This window comes from Dendropsophus ebraccatus, chromosome 1 (assembly GCF_027789765.1).
Source record: "Dendropsophus ebraccatus isolate aDenEbr1 chromosome 1, aDenEbr1.pat, whole genome shotgun sequence".
Lineage (NCBI taxonomy): Eukaryota > Metazoa > Chordata > Amphibia > Anura > Hylidae > Dendropsophus > Dendropsophus ebraccatus.
Genome location: NC_091454.1, coordinates 68872532 through 68893729, shown reverse-complemented (window position 1 = coordinate 68893729; position 21198 = coordinate 68872532). Strand labels below are relative to the sequence as shown.

At 44.7% G+C, this 21198-nt stretch overlaps 1 protein-coding gene across 1 annotated transcript in view; it reads right to left on the bottom strand.

Moving 5' to 3' along the window:
* ABLIM3 (actin binding LIM protein family member 3) overlaps positions 1–21198 on the bottom strand; it is a 164708-nt gene that overhangs the window by 42457 nt on the left and 101053 nt on the right. Inside the window, exon 3 of the mRNA XM_069972342.1 lies at positions 3195–3378. Within this exon, the coding sequence (XP_069828443.1) occupies positions 3195–3378 (184 nt within the window). The remainder of the gene's footprint in view (positions 1–3194; positions 3379–21198) is intronic.

The following is a 21198-nucleotide window of genomic DNA, read 5'->3' as shown; positions in this document are numbered from 1 at the left end:
CCGCTGCGGATCCGCAACGGATTTTCTGCTGCGATACGGTAGGTGTGAAGGCACCCTTAAACTATTTTTGTTAACATAATAAATTTTTGGCGGGGTTTTTATTATATTCAAATTGTCCTTCACTGTCGCGCACCGGCTCTTTTTAAAAGGGTCGGGACGTGATAGGAAACTCCCGGCTTGCCGAGCGGCAGGAAGGGCTCCCATGAGCCTTTGCCCGCCGCTCTGTAAATACACAGTGTCTGTCCTAACTGAGCCTATTAGTTTATTCCTGAAGATGCAGACTGCCTTTGCAGTCTGCATCTTATACTTTACCTAATCCTTCCTAGCAGTGCAGTAAGGCCGGGCGTCGCCATCTTAATGAGCGCTGGAACGCACAGCTGGAACGCAAGTGACGTTATCAAGATGGCGGCGCCCGGCAATACTAGACTGCTATACAAGATTAGGTAAAGTATAAGATAGAGACTGCAAAGGCAGTCTGTATCTTAATGAATAGACTAGGGAGAGAAAAACTTTTATTATAGGGACAGTTAATTTCAGGTGATCATATGAATCTGGATCACGCTTGGGTTCGTCCGAAACCTGAACACTCGCCATTTGGTTACCGATGGCTGAAAAGTTAATGGTGCCCTAGGGAGTCCTGGAAAACATGGATACAACCTATGACTATATCCATGTTTTCCAGGCAGCCTTAGGGCTGCATCCAACTTCTTCAGCCACTGGTAATCATATGCAGAGCTTCACTGAAATGCAGAGGTTTGCTCATCTCAAATCCTAAGCCTTCAAGCACAATAATATCTCAAATAGGGTCCTTCTCTGTGTTAAACTTGTCAATATATCTGGTATAAAGGATAAAGACTAGAGATGAGCGCTTCGGGTTCGAGTCCATTCGAACCCGAAAGTTCGGCATTTGATTAGCTGGGGCTGCTGAACTTGGATAAAGCTCTAAGGCTATGTGGAAAACATGGATACAGCCAATGACTATATCCATGTTTTCCACATAGCCTTAGTGCTTTATCCAACTTTAGCAGCCACCGCTAATCAAATGCCGAAAGTTTGGGTTCGGATGGACTCGAGTATGCTCAAGGTTTGCTCATCTCTAATAAAGACACTAATATGTACTGAAGAGCCAGTTGTACTATATAGTCAGATCAGTCCCTGAAATACTTAATGTGGTTGTGTTTTCTTTCATTGTACAGAGAAAAGCAAATTGATTTCCTACTAAACTTTGTGTTTCAATTACTGACTGTTTATAGGATCCCTGCTTGCTGAAAGCATTCTCGTTTACATACAGAGGCAGACAACTGGTATCCTTAAATGTAAGGCGGCTATCACACACAGCAGTTTTTTGGGGAATTTTAAAAAAGATTGCAGTGTTTAATGGCTGTCCAAAGAGACTTTTACAACCTCTGAAACAGGCTCCCAGGACCCCCTAAAGATTCTAACATTAATCCCCATTATTGTGTTTGTTCTCCCAGGTGCCTTTTTGTGAAATGGCTGGATAGTGACGTCCCTGATCCACCCATGCTTAGTTCTCAGTTAGAATATCTTCATGCCATTGACTGAGTGGATATGAAAAGGCCCAAAAATATAGGCACCAAAAGCTGTTTGATACATGGTAGACATGGTATGATTCTTATGGGCTTAAACAGAGATAATTTCAGTACTCTGAATAGTATTGTAGGGGTGACCTAAATGATACTTGAGATTGAGCTTGCCTAGCTTCCCACCTGACTTTCTTCTAGATTAACTCTAGGTTTCAAATCCTGACACTCTAAATTATTATAATATCTTCCTTTTCCTTCATATTCTATATATTGTTTACGTTAGTGGAAGACTTATCACAATCCGATACAGATACATACAGATGGCATGGATTTTTGCTCTCAATTCCTAGTTATGTACTTTCTTACCGTGACTTTATTTTTTTTCTATCCAAAAGTAATAAAAAATATATTCTAAAAAAAACAAACAGACTTTTACATCTAAAGATTATCAGCTGAATGAATGAATGAATGAATGAATGAATGAATGAATGAAGGAAACAGACCTGTGTGAAAGGTCCACTGATACACTAGTCTATCAATAAATAAGAAAACTCTCTTTTTGAGAAAATGGGAAAACATTCATCGACTGATTGAATGGTATGAAAGATCATTGTTAATCAGCCACACAATGACCTGTATAAATAGATGTAAACAATTGAGGAGAGGAAGAAAAAAGTTGCTGGGACATCCCAAGTTTGTTTCTGTGCAGCCAACAGCCATCTCTCTCAATCCCCCATACACATGCAGAATTGTCTCAGATCAGTTTTAATGTACTCTAAATTGAGGGCGTGAAGAAAGCTGCTGCCAGCAAGAGCATGCTGAAATCTATCATGCCCAACTGTTCTCTCCCCCAACAACCCACTGAAATTGGTGGCTTTGGTTAACTTTAACCTAATGTGTATGGTCAGCTTTACAGCAGCCCAAATAGAAATTGACCATATGTGGGAAATACTGTATTGTTGCTTTATATTAAATTCACAAAGGAAAAAATTCTTTATGTCTTCAAATAAAATGCCATACATAAATCTAGTAGGGCAACAAAGCAGGTATCTATAAGTGCCTCATCACCTGCACTTTCACAATGTGCAAGAGGCCCAAGACTGCATTGTATACAATACCAACATGTGATAATTAGGCTATGTTCAATGCCTTTTTATGCAAAATAATGGTAGTTGTTTTTAAAATAACAGCCGTTTTTTACTATGACGGCTACCAAAAAGGATCATGAACATTATTTACGGCCGCCAATATTCAACAACGTTCGTTACTTTGCCTAAAAAAAGACAATGGGGGAGATTTATCAAACATGGTGTAAAGTGAAACCGGCTCAGTTGCCCCTAGCAACCAATCAGATTCCACCTTTCATTTTCCAAAGAGTCTGTGACGAATGAAAGGTGGAATCTGATTGGTTGCTAGGGGCAACTGAGCCAGTTTCACTGTACACAATGTTTGATAAATCTCCCCCTCTGTGTGAAAAGAGCCTGATACTACCTTTAGAATATTCCCTTAATTAAATCCTATGAACATCAGCAAGCCCGTAAGCCAGACTAAGTTTTTATAGGTCTTTTTGGTACAAAATACCCATTTTTGATTTTCCCTGTCTGGACAATGTATTATGTAGGTTCCTAGTATATGTGGCATAGTATTTACCTGCACATACTGCATACAAAACATTTTGGATGATATGTTCGCCCAAGCGCTGAAATGACTTCTCCTGTGATGAAATCTCTGCAGCTGTCACACCGGGTCCCATAGAGTTGCTGGTAATCACGTGTGCAGATATATTCCCTATTCTTAAAGAAGAAGCCAGACTGGGCCAGATCACAGCCACACACTGTAAAAAAAATAGACAGCTTAGAATACTTAACAAATGATACAAGCAAGTATATAAAATATATTCATTGAACCAAGTTCCACTACGATTAGCAAATTTCTTTCACAAAAGAAAATGAATCTTCCCCGGAGTCTGTAACCAATCGATAAAAGCAGTAATCGCACATGTTCTGCCCCGATCATAATTCACTTCCAGGAAATGATTTATCTGGGTCTTTAACATGCATGAAATATGCATAATATATTGACTGTGCTGGCTAGACTAATGCAATATGAGCTTTCCAATCAAAACACTGAATAATAGTAGATTAAAAATGTGCACTACATTATACTGAGTGATAATAATAATTTTCTTATGGTGCATTAAGATCTATTATCCAGGGGAAAGCTAAGGATTTTGAATGAGAAGGGGAATCCAAAGCCACCTGCCGGTAACACATGCAGATCTCTATGCCCATGGGGACATCTGCGTGTCTACCACATACATTACAAGTGCTGTGGGCATGCATTGATAAGTGTTTCCAGCACTTATGTTCTAGCACCAGACAGAAAAAGATGGCACTGACTATCCATAGTAAGATTATATTGACAGTATAACAATAATTAACTATGCATTATGACATTAGAATTGCAGGACTTTAAGCTGCCACTACAAAGTACAGCTTAGGGCCCAACACTTCTAATGTCATAATGCACTGTTACCTCATATTATTAGCATATTAACAATGTAAAGTTATGTTCAAACAATGGCCTAGAGTTATTAAAACTGTCTCATTCTTTCACAGTGCAAATGTTGGACAGTTTATAAAGGCACCATATAAACTATATAAAAGTGTATTAGGCTATCTTGTTTAAAGGGAATTTATCAGCAGGTTAAACCAATCTAACCTTCCGATTATGCCCCCTATTATGCAGGAGGCACCGAGGATGAAGGTAAGTCTTGGCAGCATTCCCAGGCAGTTAGTCCTTGGTCCAGTAAGACTGTTTGGAGCGGTGTCCTGTTCTCATAGCGGCAATCTGGTCACCCGCTCCATTGATAATTATTAGAAGGAGCAGGCCACTCTGGCGCGGATCAGCGTTAGGGGGTCAGGGCAGTGCTCCTAACAGTGCCCCAGTGCTCCAATAGGTCTTACCGGACCGAGGAGTAAAAGACTAACTGTATAGGAACGGCACAGTGGATGAAGGTAAGGGACACCTCCTAGGCAATAGAGGGCTATCAGCAGGTTAGAGTCATCTAACCTGCTGATAGTTCTTCTTTAACCCCTTAAGGACGGAGCCACTTTTCGTTTTTGCGTTTTCGTTTTTTCCTCCTTGTGTTTAAAAGGCCATAGCACTTACATTTTTCCACCTAGAAACCCACATGAGCCCTTACTTTTTGTGCCACTACGCACGCGGCGATAGCAAACATGTTTATTTATTTATTTTATTTTATTTTAACCCCTTAAGGACAGAGCCTGAAATGGCCTTAATGACAGAGACAATTTTTATGAATATGACCAGTGTCACTTTATTCATTAATAACTTTGGGATGCTTTTACCTATCCGGCTGATTCTGAAATTGTTTTCTCGTGACATATTGTACTTTACATTTCTGATAAATTGGAGTCGATACTCATAACGAATCTTTATGAAAAAAACCCAAATAACGTGAAAAAATGTGAAAAAATGCATTTTTCCAACTTTGAAACTTTTTTGCTTATACAGAAAGTGGTTATACCACATAAATTATATATTAAATAGCATTAGCAACATGCCTACTTTATGTTGGCGGCATTTATTAAACGATCTTTCATTTTTTTTAGACAATAGGAAGCTTAAAACATTAGCATCAAATTTCCAAATTTTCTGTAAAATTTCAAAATCAGATATTTTTAGGGACCTGTATTTGGTAATTTCTGACTGTACCACTTCAGGTTGGCAGAGGCTCTGGGGTGCCAAAACCTAAAAAACACCCCTAAAGGGACACCATTTAAAAAAACTACACCCCTCAAGGAATGTAACAAGGGGTGCGGTGAGCATCTGGACCCCACAGGTGCTTCACACATTTTCCGAACAATATGGCGTGAAAAAAGAAAAATTTATTTTTTACACTAAAACGTTGTTCTAGGGATAAGAGGAAAAAAAAGACACAAAATGTGTAGCGCAGTTTCTCCCGAGTACGGAAATACCCCACATGTGGCGATAAAGCGCCAAGGGGGCGCAGGACGAGCCTCCAAAGGGAAGAAGCGCCAATTGGCTTTTGGAAGCTGAATTTCACTGGAAAGGATTTCAAGGGCCATGTCGCATTTACAGAGCCCTCGTGCTGCCAAGACACTGGAATCCCCCCACAAGTGACCCCATTCTGGAAACCACACCCCTCAAGGAATCTAACAAGTGGTGCAGTGAGCATATGGACCCCACTGGTGATGGGCACAAATGTGGAACAATGTGACGTGAAAGAGAATATTTTCATTTTTTCACTTTCATGGCACAAATGTGCCCGTCATCAAGGGGTCAATATCCTCACTACACCCCTTGTTAGATTCCTTGAGGGGTGTAGTTTCCAGAATGGGGTCACTTGTGGGGGGTTTCCAGTGTTTTGGCAGCACGAGGGCTCTGTAAATGCGACATGGCATTCATCATCCATTCTAGCCAAATCCAACCTCCAAAATCCAAATGGCGCTCCTTCCCTTCGGAGGCTTGACCTGCGCCCACATGGCGCTTTATGTCCACATGTGGAGTATTTACGGACTCGGGGGAAATTGCTCTACACATTTAGTTTTTTTTTCCCTCTTTTAACCCCTTGTGAAAATGATAAATTCAAGGCTAAACCAACATTATAGTGTAAAAAATGTAATATTTCATTTTCATGCCACATTGTTCCACATTTGTGCCCGTCACCAGTGGGGTCCATATGCTCACTACACCCCTTGTTACATTCCTTGAGGGGTGTAGTTTCCATAATGAGGTCACTTGTGGGGGGTTTCAACTGTCTTGGCAACACAGGGGCCTTTTGAATGCAACATGGCCCCTCGAAATCCATTCCATCCAAATCCAGCCTTCAAAAACGAAATGGCGCTCCTTCCCTTCGGAGGCTTACCCTGCACCCGCATGGCACTTTATGTCAACATGTGGGGTATTTCCGTACTCAGGGAAAATTGCGCTACACATTTAGTGTTTTTTTTTTATCTTTTAGCCCCTTGTGAAAATAAAAAATATAGGCAAGATCAATGATTTAGAGTAAAAATTTTACAAAAATTACACGAAATGTTGGTCTAGCCTTGATTTTTTCCATTTCCACAAGGGGTTAAAAAAGAAAATGAACACAAAACGTGTAGGGTAGTTTCCCCTGAGTACGAAAATACCCCGCATGTGGGCATAATGTGCCATATGGGTACAGGGTAAGCCACCAAAGGGACAGAGCGCCATTTAGAGGCTGGAATGGAGGATGGAGGCCATGTCGCAATTACAAAGCTCCTATGCTGCCAGGACAGTAGAAACCCCTGACAAGTGACCCCATTCTGGAAACTACACCCCATAAGGAATCTAACAAGAGGTGCAGTGAGCATATGGACCCCACTGGTGACGGGCACTTACGTAGAACATGTGCCGAGAAAATAAAAAATACAATTTTTTTCATTTTCACGTCCAAAATATGGCCGTCACCAGGGGGCCATATCCCCGCTGCCCCCCTTGTTAGATTCCTTATGGGGTGTAGTTTCCAGAATGGGGTCACTTGTGGGGGGTTTCTACTGTCCTGGCCGCACAGAGGCTTTGTAATTGCATCATGGCATCCTCTAATGGGAATGGCGGCCATACCTATGTAGCTGGGGAAAAGGGACAATTCTAATTTATTTGGGGGTGTTAGGCCAATTATTAGTTTATAAGGTTAAAAATGACAGGTGTCCATCAAATTCAACCTGTGTTGATCCAGAGGAAGGCAAAAAACCCTCGTAAGGCAGACAACAGTAGCCTCATCACAGGGAAAAAATTCCTTCCCGACTCCATAATAGCGATCAGAATAATCCCTGGATCAACGTGACCCCTGAAATAGGAATAAGGGAAAGAATTTAGATAATGTAGAACTCCAATGACGTGTAGTACGCCTTGAAGCGATCCAGTATGCAGAGGCCGGGGTGATCAGGACAGGTGTCACACTGGAAAATGGAGTCCTTCCTGATCCCCCTGTTACCCCACACTCTGCACTTCTTCTGGGGTCTCCTGTTTTCCAGTGTGGGGGACGTCACCTGGAAAATGTTGCCCTGGTGCGATACGGGGTCCTTCATATCCAGAAGCGCTGGGTCCGCTCCATGGCTGCTAAATATTAGGGCGCTATTACTACTTCTGATATGTTCGGATCGTGCTGCAAGCTACAGTAGCTCAGGCAGCGAGGGACCAGAAGAGGGGGTGCTGGTATAAGAGTTATCCCCGTACAGGTGGTAACCTTTATCCAGCAGTGGGAAGATCAGTTCCCGGACGATCTTCCCACTAACTCCGAGGATGGGGGGGGGCATCTGGGGGCTGGATTCGGGTGTCCCTTCCATCATACACTCTAAGGGTACGTGCACACTGCGGAATCGCGACAGATAACCCTTCGTGCATTCCACAGCTGGCACCCACCGGCGGACTGATGCAGGCGTGCGTCTCCTTCCGTGTCACAGACTCCATTCTATGCACGGGCGGATTTCGCTCTCCGTCCAACGTATTCATTCTTTGGATGGACGATGGAATCCGCCTGTGCATAACATGGAGTCTATAACACAGGGGGAGACGCCCGCCCGCATCAGTCCGCCGGTGGGTGCCAGCTGCGGAATGCACAAAGGGTTATCCTTCGCCATTCCGCAGTGTGCACGTACCCTAAATCTGTAAGTGTACCCTGAGGTACTCTCACAGAGTTTGTAGAATTTCATACCATACCGTGATCTCTTATTGGGACGGTGGCAGAAATGACGTGTCTGGGGGGCAGCGTACGCTACGCTACCCCCAGAAACGTCACTGGATGATGAGGATGAAGATGAATGGAGGAAAGAAGGATCCCCCCATTCATCCTCACTGGCTGTTTCGGTGTCGGAGGCAATAATAACGTATGCGTCCGACACCGAAAACACCCTGGGGGCCATCTTTATACGGGGATTGGTATATGGGGTATGTAGTGGTGTAGTGTCAAACTTTATTCAATGTAGTGTAGTGTGGTGTAATGTAGTGTTTTTTTACAGTAAGTATAAAAAAAAAAAACTTACGCAAACAAAGGAGTTGCTGATAAATGCCGCACTTATGTGCGGCACTTATCAGCAGACCCTACGCCAAAAAGGAGAAGTTGCTGATTAGCAGCGCACTTTCGTGCGATGCTGATCAACACTCAGCGGTGATAGGGTGCGGAAAATAGAAAAAAAAATTTTGGAAAAAAAAAAACTTTTTCTACATTCTGAACATCCCTGTAGCTGCTGATAAGTGTATTACACATATCAGCCGCTAGAGGGCAGCAGAGCGCAAAATCCGGAAAAAGACGAAAAAAGCCGATGGGGACCGCCGGAAATAGCCGAAGACCCGATGGAAAGACGGAGGACGCCGCGAACCCGGAAGACGCCGATCAGGACCCCGGGACAGGTGAGTAATGTACAAATACCTGCTCTGGACCCCTCAGCTACCTAGCTGAGGGGTCCAGAGCAGGTATTTACTATTTTTGTGGACTCTGATCGCTATTTTTGTGGACGTCCGATCGGGCCGGTGGCACCGTGACCACCATTACTTTTTACAGTAATGGCGGTCGGTGCAGCACCGACCGCCATTTTTTCCGGGTTATCGGGTTACCGATGACCCGGAGAGGTTCCGATCGCCGCTATTGGCTGATCTGAATTGATCAGCCAATAGCAGCGATCGTAAGCACGGGGGGTGTTAACCACCCACCGTGCCGAGAAGCTAAGATGGCCTGCTATGATTTATAGCAGGCCATCTTCCCCGATCGCTGTGTGCGAACACACAGCGATTGGGGAAACATCGGGCGTAAATTTACGCCCTGATGCGTTAAGTACCAGGGCGCGAGGGCGTAAATTTACGCCCGATGTCGTTAAGGGGTTAAACATAGGAAAAGTGGGGTGATTCAAACTTTTATTAGGAGAGGGGGCTTTTTACTAATAACAATACTTTTTTTTTTTACACTTATACTAGAAGCCCCCCTGGGGGACTTCTAGTATAAGTACACTAATCTCTCATTGAGATCTTTGCTGTATACCTATACAGCAAAGATCAATGAGATCGGCACTCGGATGCTTTCGCTGCTGCAGCCGTAAGCACGGGGGGTGTTAACCACCCACCGTGCCGAGAAGCTAAGATGGCCTGCTATGATTTATAGCAGGCCATCTTCCCTGATCGCTGTGTGCGAACACACAGCGATTGGGGAAACATCGGGCGTAAATTTACGCCCTGATGCGTTAAGTACCAGGGCGCGAGGGCGTAAATTTACGCCCGATGTCGTTAAGGGGTTAAACATAGGAAAAGTGGGGTGATTCAAACTTTTATTAGGAGAGGGGGCTTTTTACTAATAACAACACTTTTTTTTTTTTTTTTACACTTATACTAGAAGCCCCCCTGGGGGACTTCTAGTATAAGTACACTAATCTCTCATTGAGATCTTTGCTGTATACCTATACAGCAAAGATCAATGAGATCGGCACTCGGATGCTTTCGCTGCTGCAGCCGAAAGCATCCGAGTGCCGAGCCGGGATCAGCGCCATTTTGGAGCTGACACCTGGCCAGTACAGATGTGTGGATCTCTCCTCCGGAACAATGTCCTGGAGGAGCGATCCACCCCACTAGACACCAGGGAAGTGCTGCGTCCGGTAATCGGATGCAGCTGTCATCTTTGACAGCTGCATCTGATTACTGTATTAGCGGGCACGGCGATTACTGTATTGGCGGGCTACACACGGCACCCAGGACCACCGCGGTTCAGAGGGGGGTCGCCGCGCGGCCCCGCTCTAAACACCTCTTGCAGACGCATGACGTACCGGTACGTCATGCGTCCTTAAGAGGTTAAAGGGGTTGTCTAGGGAGCAGAAGACAGCTGAAGCCTTCTGCTCCTCAGTGCTCACTTTCTGAGATTTCAAGCAGAAAACAGGCCACATCCCTTTTCTTGGACCCTGCAAGTGTCAAAATAGTGTGCACAAACCTGATGCAAGTCTTGTGAGCCAATTCTTGGTACAAACTGCACCAACATTTGTGTATTCTGCTCCCGCAAACTGCATCTTATTTATGTATTTATTTTATTTTTATTTTTTTTATTATTTTGTTTATAAAACAGATCATAACTGTAATAAGTAAGCAATAAAGAAAAAGGAATCAATATCAGAGTAGAGATAAAAAAAACTGCAAGGTAAATAGTAAAGTAAAATGAAAACAGGTTAAAAAGTGAGTCATAAAACGCAAAAAAAATTCATGAAAAGGTTATGATTAAGATGGTACAGCTTGTTGGATCATGTTTTATGAGGGGAAAAAAGGGGGATGGAGAAGAAGAAGCATACAAAGGAATGGAGGGACCATCTTTGATAAAACAGGCTGAAATTATTATTATAATTTTACTATTACTATTGTTATTTCTAGTTACTATTACTATTGTTACTATTGTTATTTTACTATTACTATTGTTATTTCTAGAGTTAACTATAACAAGGTAACATTATGGCTATGCACACACAATGTTTTTTTCTCTCCATTTTTTTAAATGAAAAAACAACGTCCATCATTTTGAGGTTACAATGACGTCCATCATTTTGCCGTTTGGACGTGTGCAAAGATGGCTGTTGGTACATTATTCTAGTTTACAGTATGTGGACAAATTGGCCTTTGGTTGTGTCTTTAATTGAAAAGTCCATTAAATATTTTTAACATACAATGGTCCTTTTTGGACCATCGGAACTTGAGACAAGACTCAACATACAATGCTACAGACTGTCAGGATCTGCGGAACATGTAAATAACTAGATGACCAACCAATGAAAGTGGCCATTTTACTGGTAAATCCCCAGTATCAGTAAAATCCCTGCACTGGTTGGCTGTCTAGTAGTGATTCTTCAGAGTATAGTGTGATACTACATGTCCTGTACTACATAGAATTTTGATCTCAACATACAATATTTTCAACATACAATGGTCGTTCTGGAACCAATTAATATCGTATGTTGAGGAACCACTGTACACTGTTAGTATGTTGTGGGAACATAAACATAAACATATATTAAAAAAGGGTGTGAACCAGGGGCGCCGCAATCATGAGGCGACCTGAATCGTCTGCCTCAGGCGGCGCCACTAGCTGTCACCATGGGGGCGGCATTCAGTGGCAGATTATAATATGAGCGGTTCGGCGGCCGCCCACATTATAATCCGCCACTGACTGTACCATGTACTGGAGCCCCCCCGCGCCCGGGCAGTATCTGTAATGAGATGCTGTGAGCGGGGGGGACTGTATTCATAAGCGCCGCGCTGTAATGAATCAGCCGCGCGGTGCTGTTACTACAGCGCGGCGCTTATGAATACAGTCCCCCCCGCTCCCAGCATCTCATTACAGATACTGCCCGGGGGCGGGGGGGCTCCAGTACATGCATTCCACGTCCGTGATCCGTCAGGATCACGGAACGTGGGAATGCAGCCTTAGTCCCCCGGGTGATGCGCGGCTGCCGGAGGTGTCCCATCCTGTCCCCGGCAGCGCGCGCATCAGAGAGCTCCCCGTGCACCGGAAGTCACAGCCGCAGGCGCACGGGGAGATCTGTGATGCGCGCACTGCCGGGGACAGGACGGGACACCTCCGGCAGCCGCACATCAGCCGGGACCAGACCAGAGAGGCTCGACGGGGGAACGGAGGGCAGGTGAGTTGTGTGCTGTTTTTTGTTTTATCTGCTGTGCAGGGGGGGGGGGGGGAGAGGGGGACCATCTATAAGGGAGGGGGGAAAGAGGGGGACGATCTATAAGGGAGGGGGGAAAGAGGGGGACGAGGGGGGGGACCATCTATAAGGGAGGGGGAGAGGGAAGAGGGGGACTATCTATAGGGGGGAGAAGGGGACCATCTATAAGGGAGGGGGGAAAGAGGGGGACCATCTATAAGGGGGGGGCCATCTATAAGGGAGGGGGAGAGGGAAGAGGGGGACTATCTATAGGGGGGGGGAAGGGGACCATCTATAAGGGAGGGGGAAAGAGGGGGACCATCTATAAGGGGGGGGGGACGATCTATAAGGGAGGGGGAGAGGGAAGAGGGGGACTATCTATAGGGGGGGGAAGGGGACCATCTATAAGGGAGGGGGGAAAGAGGGGGACCATCTATAAGGGAGGGGGACGATCTATAAGGGGGGGGGACCATCTATAAGGGAGAGGGAAGAGGGGGACCATCTATAGGGGGGGAAGGGGACCATCTATAAGGGAGGGGGGAAAGAGGGGGACCATCTATAAGGGGGGGGGGACGATCTATAAGGGAGGGGGAGAGGGAAGAGGGGGACTATCTATAGGGGGGAAGGGGACCATCTATAAGGGAGGGGGGAAAGAGGGGGACCATCTATAAGGGAGGGGGACGATCTATAAGGGGGGGGACCATCTATAAGGGAAAGGGAAGAGGGGGACCATCTATAGGGGGGGGAAGGGGACCATCTATAAGGGAGGGGGGAAAGAGGGGGACCATCTATAAGGGGGGGGGACGATCTATAAGGGAGGGGGAGAGGGAAGAGGGGGACTATCTATAGGGGGGGAAGGGGACCATCTATAAGGGAGGGGGGAAAGAGGGGGACCATCTATAAGGGGGGGCCATCTATAAGGGAGGGGGACGATCTATAAGGGGGGGGGACCATCTATAAGGGAGGGGGACGATCTATAAGGGGGGGGACCATCTATAAGGGAGAGGGAAGAGGGGGACCATCTATAGGGGGGGAAGGGGACCATCTATAAGGGAGGGGGGAAAGAGGGGGACCATCTATAAGGGGGGGCCATCTATAAGGGAGGGGGGAAAGAGGGGGACCATCTATAAGGGGGGGCCATCTATAGGGGGGGGGCCATCTATAAGGGAGGGGGAGAGGGAAGAGGGGGACTATCTATAGGGGGGGGGAAGGGGACCATCTATAAGGGAGGGGGGAAAGAGGGGGACCATCTATAAGGGAGGGGGACGATCTATAAGGGGGGGGGGCATCTATAAGGGAGGGGGAGAGGGAAGAGGGGGACCATCTATAGGGGGGGGGAAGGGGACCATCTATAAGGGAGGGGGGAAAGAGGGGGACCATCTATAAGGGAGGGGGGAAAGAGGGGGACCATCTATAAGGGAGGGGGGAAAGAGGGGGACCATCTATAAGGGGGGGACCATCTATAAGGGAGGGGGACCGTCTATAAGGGGGGGGGAAGGGGGGGAGGGTGACCATCTATAAGGGAGGGGGAGAGGGAAGAGGGGGACCATCTATAAGGGAGGGGGGAGAGGGGGACCATGTATAAGGGGGGGAGGGGGACCATCTATAAGGGAGAGGGGACCATCTATAAGGGGGGGAAGAGGGGGACCATCTATAAGGGGGGAAGAGGGGGACCATCTCCTAAAAGATCAGCACCCTTCTCTCCTGACATCCTCTGTGCTGCTGGGACTTCTCCTATAGGATTAGCACCCTCCTCTCCTGACATCCTCTGTGCTGCTGGGACCTCTCCTATAGGATTAGCACCCTCATCTCCTGACATCCTCTGTGCTGCTGGGACCTCTCCTATAGGATTAGCCCCCTCCTCTCCTGACATCCTCTGTGCTGCTGGGACCTCTCCTATAAAGTCAGCCCCCTCCTCTCCTGACATCCTCTGTGCAGCAAGGGACCAAACATTATGTTTATTGGGGACAGCAGTGGGGGGGCAGTAGTGGATTATAATGTGGGCGGATTGACGGGGGGGGGGGGGCGTCATTCTATAGTTCGCCTCGGGCAGCAGAGAGGCTAGAATCACCCCTGGTGTGAACTATGCAAAACAGGATGTGGACCAAGTTGCACCAAAATATACGCCAGAATCTGGCTGAAAATTCTGGCATACGTCAAGCAAAGTAAAAAGAGGTGTAAACTGATTGTAATGACGGGCGGCCAAAAAACGAAATGACTGGCGCCATTTTGAGAAAAAAAATACGGACAGACTAAAAAGATTTGCACATAGCCTTTAAAGGGGTTGTCCGGCGATAAAAAATTATTCACAGAATAACACACATTACAAAGTTATACAACTTTGTAATGTATGTTATGTCTGTGAATGGCCCCCTTCCCCGTGTCCCACCACCCCCACCCGTGTACCCGGAAGTGTGGTGCGCTATACATTACCTGTCACGTGCCGACCACGGTCTCCGATCCTCAGCAGTGACGTCTTCTTCGGGAGGCCGGCGGATCTTCCCGAGTGCCGGCCGCCCTCTGCAGCGTCATCCGAAGCTCAGCCGCGATTGGCTGAGCATAACTGTGCTCAGCCAATCGCGGCTGAGCAGCTGATGACATGGCCGCGTCATCAGCCACTCAGCCGCGATTGGCTGAGCACAGTTATGCTCAGCCAATCGCGGCTGAGCTTCGGATGACGCTGCAGAGGGCGGCCGGCACTCGGGAAGATCCGCCGGCCTCCCGAAGAAGACGTCACTGCTGACGATCGGAGACCGTGGACGACACGAGATGCGGTGAGTATAATGCACCACACTTCCGGGTCTAGCGTGGGTGGGGGGAAACACGGGGAAGGGGGCCATTCACAGACATAACATACATTACAAAGTTGTATAACTTTGTAATGTGTGTTATTCTGTGAATAATTTTTTATCGCCGGACAACCCCTTTAAGTGTGACAGATTTTTCAAAAAGCCTGTCATTTAAAGATTGTCTTGTCTAAAGCCCCTATTACATGGGGCAATGGGGAGAGCAAACGAGCTTGCTCCTCGTTCCCGCACCCCCTGCTGCCGGCGCTATTACAGGCGCCAACAGCAAGCGAGGAGGAGCGGGTAGGAGCCAAGAGCCGGGGGGAGGGGGGGGTTGGCGCAGGGGGGGGTGTCTGGGTCATCATCAAATCATATGGGCAGCCTATAGGAGATAATGGCGGTCTGCTGCCGCTCCTATTACATGGACTGATGGCAGCAGATCGTTAAAAGGCTGATAGTTGTCTTCTATTATACAAAGCGATTAGCAGCTGTAACGATCAGTAATCGATTCCAGTAAAAGGGCCTTAGTGGTGTGTTAACACAGACAGATTTATTCGACAGATTATTGAAGCCAAAGTCAGGAACAGAGACTATAAACAGAGAACAGGTCATAAAGGAAAGATTGAGATAATACGGCTAGGCTGTAGTGCAAATCTGAAAGGGTACTAGAAAATGTGCTCTAAAAATCAATAAAAGCCTATAAGGCTAAGAATGCCTGGAGGTGTATATGAAACATTACATCTCTAGGACCACTTCCATGAGGACATAAAATGAGGAAACGTGATGCATTAATGCTAGATTTAGTTCATGTCAGGAAAAGATGGGGTCGCTGTAAGTTCTAACTACACTCTATATATGCTCCACATGCCGCCTGCACAAAACCTGACTCCACAGCAAGTTGAATATTAAGCTTTGTTCTCGATCAATCTTGCGCTGAGTGTAATTTAATCAATCTTACTTGTAATGTAATTCCTCTAGTGAAGAAATCATTGCAATGCTGCTGACTATGATCATATTGGTGACGCTAAGAGATAAGATGATAACATTTTTAAATTCATGGCTATTTCTTTCATTACCTGATAGAACAGAGGTAAGCATATGGGCCCACAGTGCTGGTATTCCTTAGACTGTCTTATGTACCAAATCAGAATAGAGGTGGGTTTGTAATGTAAATGTGCTTAAGGCCATGTTCATACGCTGTATGAAAATCGTCTGTTGTTTGACACGGACGTTGTTTGCATTGTCAAACAACGGCCAATGTCTCAGATTTTCACCCGGCCGATACTGCAGTATCAGCTGGGAGAACATCACTTCATTTTAATTGGAATGCAAGCACATTCAGGTGTTCCCACACTCCAATTAGCCATAGAGCACAATATATAGAATGGCCGGGAGCCATACTTTACATTGTGTGCACAGGCTTTCTTGTACGGCCACTGTTCACTGAATATCAGCCGCACAAAAATGTCAGTTTTTGTGTGCGGTAGCAGAGAACAACGGACGCAGTGTATAAAGAGTGTTCAATAGACACCATCTCAAATGGCCGCTGTCAAAAAACCTGCAACAATGGCAGTTATTGTTTGCGAAAATACGATATTGTTTGCGAAAATGTGAATGTGGTATAAAAGGGGAAACGTTTGGCATTTTGAGGTTTACAAAGGTCCAAAAATATAGGATCCTTAAAACTTTACAAGGATTAGTAGTAGGACTTAGTAGAAAGACTCTAAACAATATTTGATAATATTGGTTTCTGGTATATGGCATTTGGAAAATACTGCTAAAAGTTGGTGTAGCTTTTCTAACATGATTTACTTTGAGACACATTTAACCAAAAGTCCTTTATTTAAATTGTCAAAATTACCAAGTAGTTGGCCATATGTGGCACAATATTCTTGTGTTCTTGTTTTTTCCTGTGCTTTACAAATACTGTACTGCACCTTGTGGTAATGCCTATACCAATGTTAAGGGCACCAGGAAACATATTCTAGTATCCCTATAATACTTGTGACTATATAACCCACCCACTACATGCACAGGAACCTCTTATATAGTTGGAGGAAGTATGGAAATGGAGAAAAAAAAGCTGCTGCACCTCACACCTATGGCTGACACTAATGCCTCTCGGCTTCATTTAAAAATTAATTCCAGGATGTTGGTATATAATTTGATAAAACCATATTGCCTCATGTACCATGTGCAGGTCCCCGGGCCCACATGAGTCCCTACACTGTCACAGGACCGAACCCCAAGGGCCAGGGGACCTGCACGTGGTACATGAGGCAATATGGTTTGATCAAATTATATACCAACATCCTGGAATTCATTTTTAAATATAGCCGAGTGCCATTGGTGTCAGCCATAGGTGTGAGGAGCTGCAGCTCCTTTCTCTCCATGTACGTATAGAAAGATAGCGTTGACTGAATTCCTGAATTCCCCGATAGTGCCCAGCAGGACAACTTGTAATAAAGAAAATGTTTTTGCTTCATAATAGGTAAAGCAAAAACTAAAAATACTTTCCAAATGAGCCCATAGCCATTACATATGCTTATGTGAATATGTATTTAAAGGGGTTGTCCTATTATTAACTATAATATTTATTTAAAGTGTATGGCAATATTTACATGCACCTACTGAGGAGCTGATTGCTGGTGGACACACATGCTCAGACAATGTCCTCACAATCAGGACTCTACATTGTTAATCCACTGTTCACTGCAGAGCAACTTACAGAAGTAGCTTTCTGCCCTAATGCTACTGCTATATAACAGTATATCTGAAAAGACTTTTACAGAGGAAATAACAAGAAACTATATTAAAAACAAAAAGAGAAGGATGCTGATTCGGTCTAGAGCCACCCCCCAACAGCACAGATTATTAGCAGCACCTAAGGGGAGACATGGAAGAAAAATACCATGAAGAAAGCTGTAAAGAAGCCATTGTTGGCAGGAATTTTGGTATTAAGAAAATTAATGTAATAAACGATGATGAGGATGATGATGATGATGATGATAATAATAAAAATAACAACCCTGATGATGATGATGATGGTTTTCTTTTGGTGTTAAGAAAATCAATGTAAACCCTGATGATGATGATGGATGATGATGATGATGATGACGACCACGACGACAACAACAACAACTACAACCCTGAATCTGGGAAGGGATAAATAAAATAATGCTTTTGTTGCTGACAGCTTGCATTGTTCACATGAACACTATCTGTCTGACACTGATAAGCGAGAGACATTTAGAAATGCCATCAAGATTTCCATTCAGGAATGCTCTGCTAATTTTTAGGTATTGCTTCCAATGTTTTCCTTCAGAAAGCTTTCTTTTGCTTTTTTTTAAGGCACCAAGTCAAAAGCCTCATTACACATAAGATGGGATATTACAAAGGTGACAGCAGCTGAACACATAAAATGGGTCACTGTATGCTTTGACAGGAGCAGGCATCTTTCTGTAATCTGAAACATAACATGAAGAATATCATCCACCGAAGAGCATCCACCATAGTATAAGCTTTTACTATTGGATCTATTCATACAATTGATAGACATAGGATGTCTTTGTTTAAAAAGCCACCTCTTTCTTATGAAGTCCTGGTAGATCAGCTTTTAGGAAGGTAATAGAACCTCATAATAGTTGGCTGATATGCTCCTGTGCAGGCCCTCTTCCACTGACAGATGACACTGCATCATATTTATATAGTAGTAAAGGTGCGTTATACACTTTTCATTAGCGTCTCCCAGGAGGACAGACACAGGGTTAGCTGTCTGATCCGTTATCCCGACACTCATTCATGCAGTCATCTAAAATGAATAGAGAATCTACTTCATGCAATTCACACAATAAATTCACACATTCTCACAACATCTTTTAAGGCAAAAAGACAGCTGTTTTTTTGATAATGATGCTGATCATTGATCATTCTTTATCATAAAATTTATCACTATGTATCATTAAAAAAAGAGCTTTGGCGCTACAAATACATATTATTGGGCTATATTCACACAACGTAATAATAATTTAAAAAAAAAGGTGTTCGGTTTTTCTGTTAAAAAAAAAAAAGTCAGTTTTTGCCACAATTTCATCAACTTCATTGAAATGCATTGAAGCCAGTTGGAAGACGGACGTCCAATACAAACAGTGTATTAAATAACGGACATTGTCTGCGCGGATGTAAAAATAATGATCATGTTAATTATTTTCGGACATCTTTTGCAAACATCGGACGTAATTTTTAAAAAATTTATCACACACAGTTTTTCTTTTTTCACCGTGCTTTCACTGTTTTTACTATTAAATTCAATGGACTTTTCAATTAATGACCCCCCCAAAGGGCAATTAGTCAATCTAAGGGTGCGTTTACACAGAGAGATTCATCAAAGCCAGGAACAGACTATAAACAGGGAATAATAATAATAATAATAATAAATTTATTTGTATAGCGCCAACAGATTTTTTTTTCTATGCATACAGTACAGAGGTACATAATACACAGTAACTTAAGTTAAATTGGAATAAATAAGAACATAGTAAATAAAAATAACAAAAATACAAAATACAGAGTATAAACGAGAACTGCTCGTTGGAGCTTACAGACTATAATTTTCGTTGACACCAGGCATAAGTGCTTTATTTGTCCATGGTCCAGCCATTGTACATAATTAGAATTACAGGATGAGCCAGTAACAACGCCAATGTCTGATGCAGGTAAACATATAAAGTGCAGGAACCGTCAGAGATAGAGCAAGGGAAACAACAGAAGGGGGAAACAGTTTAGGGAACGTTATAAGCGAGCCTGAAGAGATGAGTCTTCAGGGCACGCTTGAAACTGTGGGTATTGGGTATGAGTCTGATGTGTTTGGGTAGGGAGTTCCAGAAAATTGGTGCAGCACGAGAGAAGTCTTGGAGGCGGGAATGAGATGTTCTGATTATGGAAGATGTTAAGGTTAAATCATTTGCAGAGCGCAGAGCACGGGAAGGATGGTAGGTGGAGATGAGGGAGGAGATGTATGGAGGGGCAGAGTTGTGGAGAGCTTTATGGGTGAGGGTGAGGAGCTTGAAGTGGATTCTGGATTTAATGGGTAACCAGTGCAGTGACTGGCACAGAGGAGAGACATCGGTATAGCGGCTGGAGAGGAAGATGAGTCTGGCTGCTGCATTCAGGATAGACTGGAGAGGGGAGAGCTTAGACAGAGGAAGACCGATTAGTAGGGAGTTACAGTAGTCAAGACGGGAATGGATCAAGGCGACAGTCAGAGTCTGAGCGGTGTCAGTGGTGAGAAATTGGCGGATTCTAGAGATGTTTTTGAGATGGTGATGACAGGAGCGAGTAAGAGCTTGGATATAGGGAGTGAAGGATAGATCAGAGCCCAGCAAAAACCCCAGACATCGAGCTTGATGCACAGGAGTTATGCTAGTACCACAGACTGAGAGTGAGATGTCGGGTTTAGGTTTGTTAGAGGGAGGAAATACAAGAAGTTCAGTTTTAGAGAGATTAAGTTTGAGAAACAGAGAGGTCATAGTGTTAGAGAGAGCGGATAGGCAGTCACTAGTAGTTTGCAGGAAGGCAGGGAGACGTCACGTGAAGAAGTGTATAACTGGGTGTCATCAGCATAAAGATGGTATTGGAAACCAAACCTGCTGATGGTCTGTCCGATGGGGGCTGTATAGAGGGAGAAGAGGAGGGGACCCAGGACTGACCCCTGGGGAACTCCAACATTAAGAGGTAGGGGACTGGAAGTAGAGCCAGAGAAGGATACACTGAAGGAGCGGTCAGAGAGGTAGGAAGAGAACCAAGAGAGAACAGAGTCCTTGAGGCCAAGAGAGCTGAGCATGGAGAGGAGAAGCTGGTGGTCCACAGTGTCAAATGCTGCTGAGAAATCCAGGAGAATCAGCAAGGAGTAGTTTCCTTGTGATTTGGCCTTCAGGAGGTCATTTGACACCTTGGTGAGAGCAGTTTCAGTGGAGTGAAGGGGTCGGAAACCAGACTGTAGAGGGTCAAGAAGAGAGTTATCGGAGAGATAGCGGGTTAGGCGAGAATAGACCAGACGTTCCAGGAGTTTAGAGATGAAGGGGAGATTGGAGACAGGCCGGTAGTTGGCTGCACAGGATGGGTCTAAAGAAGTTTTTTTTCAGCAGTGGGGTTATAATAGAGTGTTTGAATGAGGAACAG